This window comes from Mus caroli, chromosome 4, assembly GCF_900094665.2.
Source record: "Mus caroli chromosome 4, CAROLI_EIJ_v1.1, whole genome shotgun sequence".
Classification (NCBI taxonomy): Eukaryota; Metazoa; Chordata; class Mammalia; order Rodentia; family Muridae; genus Mus; species Mus caroli.
This window is the reverse complement of record NC_034573.1, coordinates 131527626-131535604: the sequence shown is the minus strand read 5'-3', so window position 1 is coordinate 131535604 and position 7979 is coordinate 131527626. Positions and strand designations below refer to the sequence as shown.

General features: G+C 49.5%; 1 protein-coding gene across 1 annotated transcript in view; it reads left to right on the top strand.

Annotated features, from left to right (window-relative positions):
• Nucleotides 1–4442, top strand: part of LOC110293441 (chymotrypsin-C) — a 7831-nt gene extending 3389 nt beyond the window's left edge. Inside the window, exons 5-8 of the mRNA XM_021161263.2 lie at nucleotides 1194–1330; nucleotides 2256–2401; nucleotides 3829–3981; nucleotides 4367–4442. Of these exons, the coding sequence (XP_021016922.2) occupies nucleotides 1194–1330; nucleotides 2256–2401; nucleotides 3829–3981; nucleotides 4367–4381 (451 nt within the window). The 3' untranslated portion in view covers nucleotides 4382–4442. The remainder of the gene's footprint in view (nucleotides 1–1193; nucleotides 1331–2255; nucleotides 2402–3828; nucleotides 3982–4366) is intronic.
• The last annotated feature ends 3537 nt before the right edge of the window (nucleotides 4443–7979 follow it).

Sequence of the window (7979 nt, the reverse complement as noted above, 5' to 3'; positions counted from 1 at the left end):
GAGAGAGAGAGAGAGAGAGAGAGAGAGAGAGAGAGAGAGAGAGAGAGAGAGACTCTGTCTCAAAACAAACAACGCAACAGCCAGATGGTAGGGGTAGTGCACACCTTTAAGCCCAGCACTCAGGAAGCAGAGGCAAGCAGATCTGAGTTCAAGGTCAGAACAGCTAAGACTATCCAAAAACAAACCCCTATCTCAAAAAACTAAAGCTAAAGAGAGAGGTAGAGACAGAGAAAGACACAGAGACAGAGAGACAGAAATGTGGTCCACGTCACCACGGGATCACCAATTGTCTCTCTCTCTGGCAGCAGAGAGTAGTTAAATGAACCTGCACAGGCCTTTGTGATCATGCTGGGCCAGCTGCAGCTCCTTCCCAGGCCCTTTACAGTGGTCCTGAAGAGTTCACTCTGTTGAGCTCTCATGAACTGGCATAGGGGGAAGAAGTCACATCTTAGGGGACAGATGTACCTACTGGAAGGTCACTTAGGGCTGGAAAGGTGGCTGCATGGTTAAGAGGACTTGCTGTGTGTCTTAGGGTTTCTGCGGTGGTGGTAAATATGCCGAAAGCAACTTGGCAAGAAAAGGATTTATCTTTTGTTTTTGATTGTCAAAACCTGCCTCTGCTTCCAGAGTGCTGTGATTAAAGGCGTCTGCCATCACTACTGGGCAAGGTTTGTTTTATCATAGACTTCCAGGTGACAGCCCAGCACTGAGGGAACTGAAACAAGAGCTCGAGCAGGGCAGGAACCTGGAGGCAGGAGCTGATGCAGAGGCCATGGAGGGATGCTGCTTACTGGCTTGCTCCCCACGGCTTACTCACCAGGACCACCAGCCCATCAATCGGACATAGACAGCACACTGTGCAAGCCGGGGGGACCCCAGTTCAGATCCCAGCACTCACATGAGAAGCTGTGTGCGGTAACCCCAGTGCTGTGGGAAGGGGAGACTTAAGGATTGCTAGGGATTGCTGGCTGCCAGCCTCAGTCTGGTGAGAGATGCTGTCCAGGGAATACCGTGGTGAGGGTTAGACCAGGACATCTCATGTCTTCTGGCCTCTGCACACACAAACACACACACACGAGCCATTTGTCCTCCAGAGTCCCTCCTGCCCCCAGCTTTGTTACCTAGCTGCTAGCAGATCCCTGGCCACCAAAGCTCGACACCCAGCACTGCCTTCTGTCCACTTTGCATTCTAGGAACGACATCGCCATCATCAAGCTGGCTGAGCCTGTGGAGCTGAGCGACACCATCCAGGTGGCCTGTATCCCAGAGCAAGATTCCTTGCTGCCTGGGGACTATCCCTGCTATGTCACTGGCTGGGGTCGCCTCTGGAGTGAGTACAGCCAGCACTGAGAAATCCCCAAGGCTTCCCGAAGGAGGTGCCACTGTCGATCAGCATGTCTCCCATGCGATAATAACAGCTAGTATTTATTATTTAGCCCAGACCATGTGACAAGCATGTCACAAGTGAAGGTGACAGCTGACACAAGGATTAAATAGGCTAGAACAGGGATGGGCTCATTGCCTTAGCCATAGAAATAAGCTAAAAATAAGAGGCAGGCCTGTGATGCAGAACTTGGAAGGTGGAAATGATAAATCAAGAGTTCAAGGTTACTTCACAAGGAGGCCAACCTAGGCTACATGAGAACCTGTATCAAAATAATAAACTAACTGTCCCCTTAGGGGTAGGAGGCTAGATCACATGGCAAACACATGCCCAAAAAGATGCCTGAACCAGATGGTAGAATGGGAATTAGAGCTATTAAGACTTGGAGATAGCAGAGGTTAGCTCTTAGGACCTCCTGGGGGAGGAAAGTCTTTAGATATGGCCCCTAAAGATGGGGTGAAGGAAGGAAATGATGGACAAGCCCCCAAGATCCCAGCTGAGGCAGAAGGGCCACAGGTCAACCTGCCTCAGTACAGAGTGAGTCAGAGACCAGCCTGGGCAACACAGGGAGACCCTGTCACAAAATGAAAAGTTAAGAGAAGCCTAGGGATATAGTTCAATGGTAGAGTGCTTGCCTAGCCTACTCAGAGGCCTGAGTTTGATCCTTAGCACAGTAAAACAGAAAGGGGAAGAAAAATTAAGACTTCATAAAGGCACATAGTCCCCCAAGGAACTGTGACCCAAAGACATGAACCATCTCAATGAGGGGCATACCCATGGTTCCCACAGCCTTCTGTACACTGGCTGGAGGTCAGAGCTAGGGCTGAGCCGAGGGCCAGGCTAACTCCCTGCATGGCTGCTCTCTCCCCAGCCAACGGTCCCATTGCTGAAGTGCTCCAGCAGGGTCTGCAGCCTATAGTGAACCACACCACTTGCTCCAGGTTGGACTGGTGGTTCACCAAGGTCCGGGAGACAATGGTGTGCGCTGGGGGTGATGGTGTCATCTCTGCCTGTAACGTGAGTGTCCTGACTCCACACCAGGGGGCAGGAGGGAGGTGGGCAGAGCAGGGTGAGGGTGGAGCAAATCGCACCCCTCCCTCCAAGAGGCCAGGCCCTGGTGAACCATGCGGGCCTAAGGGAAAGCCATCACTCCAGTCCACCCCTCTATGCTCACCCCCAGTGCATGGGGAGAGGCAGAAGGCTGAACCTGAGCCACTCAAGTTCAAGTCCCAATGCCAGCAACTGGGAGGGCTGCTGGGAAAGGGGAAAGGCCCTTTCTACCAAGTCTGGTGACCCGAGTTTGGTCCCCAGAACCCACATGGTGGAAGGAGAGGATCAGTTCCCACAATTGCCCTGTGATCTCCACACATGCACTGTCGCATGTATGCATGTACACATGGGTGCATGTGCACGCGCGTGCACACACAATGAAAATGAAAAAATTACTGGGGCTAGGGCCAGAGAGGGAATTCAGTTGGTAGAGTTTGCCTTGCAAGCAGGAGGAGCTGAACTCCACCCCCGGAACTCATGTTATGAAAATGCAAAGCACGGTGGTTCGCCTGAATCCCAGTGCTAGGGAGGTGGAGATGAGAATTCCTGGGGCTCACCGGCCAGTGTGTCTAGCCCACTTGGTCAGCTCCAGGCCAGAGAGTGTGTCTTTTGGTTCCACATATATACACATACATCTGCATGGACACTGGTACAAATACCTGAATACACACACACACACACACACACACAAACACACACACTCTCACGCACACCGACAGACATGCACACATGTATACATTCATGCTTACACACACATATACACATACCTTCATACATACACACATCACCTTCATCCACACATACACATGCCCGCAAACCTTTGCTCTCACAAACACACATTCATGCACACATACATACACACATGCATGTACATACACACATCAGAAATGAAGCCACAGTAACCACTTCACAGAACCACTGTGAACGTGTCTAGCAGCACAAAGTGGCTCCCTTCGCGTTCCATACGTGCTCCCAAAGGCTCCAGTCGGAGGTGACAGGGACCCAGAGTATGAGCAGAACCACAAAACCTCCAGAACCTTCTGCAGCATGTCTATCTCCCTTCTTTCCCAGGCCTCTTCAGGGTTCCCAGCCTCCTTGACTCTCTGGGCAGCACACAGCAGCTTACACAGTCCCCAAACAGTCAGGGAACCTGAGGCCGAGTATATTGCCATCATCCCAGATCACCGCAAATGGAGAGCTAGCTGACATCTCAGGGTTGGCCTCACAGGATGAGGTCAAGGTAGCCCCTACACTTTCTCTGTCAGAATCCTCATAGCTAGCCTGAGGCCTGAATACTAAAATATGGAGCCGGAGGATCCAGCTTGTATCCCCCACAGCAGCCAAAGCCAGCCTCTCGGGGTGGCCTAGAGCTGAGGCCTGCTGTTCTGCTGCAGGGAGACTCTGGTGGCCCACTGAACTGCCCAGTGGAAGATGGCTTGTGGCAGGTGCATGGCATCGTGAGCTTTGGTTCCAGTAGAGGCTGCAACACATACAAGAAGCCTGTGGTCTTCACCCGCGTGTCTGCCTATATTGACTGGATCGAGGAGGTGGGTGTCCCCTGCTTCCCATCCCTGGGCCCCTGTGCTCACCTCCTCATGCAGCCTCCTTCACTGGTCACTTAAGACCACATTCAAGTTCACTCTTCCATTCATTGAGAGACCCTGAATCCTTCTTGGAGCAGGCCTTGAGTCAGGAATGGGGGGAGGGGAGGCTCCCAGAGGGAGGCACATGGCTTAAGGGCATGGGGACAGAGGCAGGAGGTACAGGATGTGTTCTGAGTCCATAAGCACCAAGCTCTGAAGAGGTGACATACACCCCCCCAACCCCGCACCCCATGTTCCTCCTGGGAACCTATTACACAGCGGAGAGCCTTGTGCTGCCCTAGAAGGTAGCATGCCCCAGGGTCTCTCACATGGGCTTCTGCTTCTCCAGAAAATACATCTGTGAAGAGACGGTTCCAGCAGTCTCGACGCCCACCTCCCAACAGCAATAAAGCTCCTTCCATAAACACCTGAGTACATTTATTTATGTCTTCTGGGGGTTCTTGGGTCTCCAATCACCGGAAACAGACACTCTAGGCCAGGCTGTGGAGACTTTTAAGGCATGTGCCTTTATTATTGTTATTAAATTATTTTATTTATTTAATTATTAAATATAAGTGTAGTATATTTATATAATTATATTAAATGTGTTATTAAATAATTAATCACTGTTTTAATTATTTTATTAAGTAATAAAATTAATAATATAATATAATTAATAATAATAATAATAAAGAGGCAAGCAGGTAGCATAAAGGGTCAGAATTAAGGTCTAGCATCCAGCTGCAGATGGAGGCAGGGCAATGCTCAAGGCCAGGTTCACTCACTTCATAGAGGCCAAGGTACAAGAAGACACCCAAGTCTCAGAGACAGCCAATAATTATTAGGGAAAAGCGCCCAGCAGATGTTTGTCCCCATCTGGTCCCCCACATGCCACTCACCCCCATTCCTCAGTCATCATCACCCCCCCACACACACACACACACTACAGTCTCAACAGCAGCTGTTGGCCAGAGGTGTCCAGTTGAAGAACTTAATGGATCCTGACCCAAGGTGGTACAGGAAGAGGAGACCCCAGCCCCACCCACAGGCTTGAGAAACGCTGTGGTTTCCAAAGACACAGGAAAAGCCTTCATTGTGTGAGATGGGTAGGGAAACAGAGGCTCAGAGAGAGGAAGTACTGAACTAAGCCTCAGGAACGGGAATAGCCAACAGGCAAGAGCCACAGTGGACTGATCATGCCCCTAACCAACGGGGCCACTAGCCTGGAACGCTCCTGAAAGTGTGTCCTAAGGACCATAACCAGAAACAAGTCGGACAGGGAAAGGTTCATTTGGCTTATGCTTCCATATTACAGTTCATCAAAGGAAGTCAAGACAGGAACTTACACAGGGCAGGAACCTGGAGGCAGGAGCTGATGTAGAGGCCATGGAGGGGTGCTGCTTACTGGCTTACTCCCCATGGCTTGCTCAGCCTGCTTTCTTATAGGATACAGGACCACCATCCCAGGATGGCACCACCCACAGTGGGCTGGGCCCTCCCCATCAATCACTACTTAAGAGAATGCCCTACAGGCTTGCCTACAGCCCAGCCTTACAGAGGCAATCCTCTTTTTTCTTTTTTCCTTTTCTTTTCCTTTTCTTCTTCTTTTTTTTTTTTTTTTCGAGACAGGGTTTCTCTGTGTAGCCGTAGCTGTCCTGGAACTCACTCTGTAGACCAGGCTGACCTTGAACTCAGAGATCCATCTGCCTCTGCCTCCCAAGTGCTGGGATTAAAGGCGTGCGCAACCACTGTCCGGCCAGAGGCAATTTTCTAATCGAGGGTTCCTCCTCTCCGATGACTATACCCGTGTCACGTTGGCATCAACTAGCCAGCACAAGTGACCCCTTGTCTACTCGAAACACAAACACATACTTGTTAATTTTCTTTCTTGTTCATCCCCAAGAGCACACAAATATGAACATCACAATAGAAGATATTCCAAGACTTAAAAGTCCTACCGTCTTTACAAATCCAAACACTTTAAAATTCAGTCTATTTTTAAAAATCCAAAGTCTCTTTTAAATCCTAGAATCTCTTTTAAAATTCAGTCTCTCAACTGCAAGCTCCTATAACATCAAAAATAAATTATTTTTCTTTTTTTACTTCAAAAAAGAAGAACCCAGGGAGGGGGGAGTGGGAGGGGGGTTCAGGAGGGGAAAACTGGAAAGGGAATGACATTTGAAGTGTAAATACATAAAATAGCCAATAAAAAAAAGGAAAAAATTCTGAAAAAGAAGGAGGAGGAGGAGGAAGAAGAAGAGGAGGAGGGACCAGGGTACAGTCACAATAAAATAAAAGCAAAAGCAAACTCCAATTGTAAATAACTCAGGATCCAATGTCTGGGATCCACTCAGCATCTTCTGGACTCTTCCAAAGAGCTTGGGTCACTTCTCCAGCTCTGCCCTCCGTAACACACACAGCTTGTCTTCTAGGCTCTGGCTGCCTCTACTCCATGGCTTTGGCTATTCTTGGTGGTCATCCCATGGTACTGGCATCTCCAATACGCTGGGGTCTTCTGCTACAACTAGGCTGTACTCTCTCCAAAGGTCTCTCCTGGACTCTCCTAAGGGACTCTAACCCAGCCACACAGTGCCCAAACCTCAGCTGTTCTCCATGATCCCTGCAAACCTTCAAAACCAGCATCACTGGGTGACTCTTACCCTACCAAGTTGGACTGCCAGTGTGGGGTACAACCTTGGCCATGTCTGGAACACAGCTTCTGTGTAGTGGCTTTCAGGAAACACTTTCCTGAGATTTTTCCTCAACAATCTTGGTCTTTTCTTAATCACCACTAATTCTCGGCTTCAGCCAATCAGCATCGCGTATCCCAGCAAAGCAAAGGTTTCATGTTAGTAACTCCGATATCTTGTTAATCAGAGCTGATTCTTCAGTCCCAGCTAACCAGAACCACAGAATCTTAATTCAAAATAACAAGTGGCCCCAATAGAGCCTCTAATCTTCCTTCTGAAACTTTCTTAACAAGCCAGGCATCCATTGCTTGTCTCATCATCACTCAACAGCTTTTCCAGCCCAGCGTTCCAAAGGTTTCCCACAATCCTCCTCAGAACCTGGTCAAGTCTGTTCCAGCAATACCCCAATATGATTGGTGGCACCAACTTGTCTTAATTAGGGCTTCTATTGCTGTGAGGAAACACCATATCCAGATAGCAAAGTGGGGAGGAAAGGGTCTATTTCGCTTACATTTCCACATCACAGTTCACCATCAAAGGAAGTCAGGGCAGGTACCTGGATGCGGAAGCTGATCCAGAGGCCGTAGAGGGTGAGGCTTACAAAGCCTGGGTTAAATGAATCAAGGTCCCTGAAAAGTTCCCATTGTGATCCCCAGAACCTATGAGCATGGAACTTCCCGGGGCTAAGGGGAATTTTCAGATTTGATTTAGACTTGAGATGGGGTGATCCATCTGTGTTTAAGTTGGGGTGACCGTCTGTGTTTAAGTTTGAGTATCACTTAGACCTGGTGGAAACAGCTTGGTGGGGAAAGGGCTGCTTCCTTTATGGCTACAGAGCTTTGTGACAGAAGGCCATGGCTGGGTGTGAGGCCAGGGAGACAGGGACAGGGAGGAGGGTCCATGAGACAAAAGATTCAGGCAGTCACCAGGAGCTGAAAGGGATCCAGATGGATTCTCTTGGTGCTTGCAAAGGAAGCCCTGCTGACTCCATGACTCAGCCCTGTAGGAGGAATTGGACTCCTTGACTCAGAACTTTAAGATGAGAAGTTGGCATGGTGTGTGGTGGTCTGTTTCCGTAGCCAAAGCAACCCATCGCTCCTGTCAGAACTGGGGATAAGGAGAGTCGTGAGGACTCCCTGGGACCAGTGGGATGAGAGCAGTATTGGAGGGCTTAGTCTAAGAGACCACAACTGGGGGTTGGAAGGGAGGGGAATCTGAACTCAGGCTTTAACTATCTCTCCTCCCGTGTGTGTGTGTGTGTGTGTGTGTGTG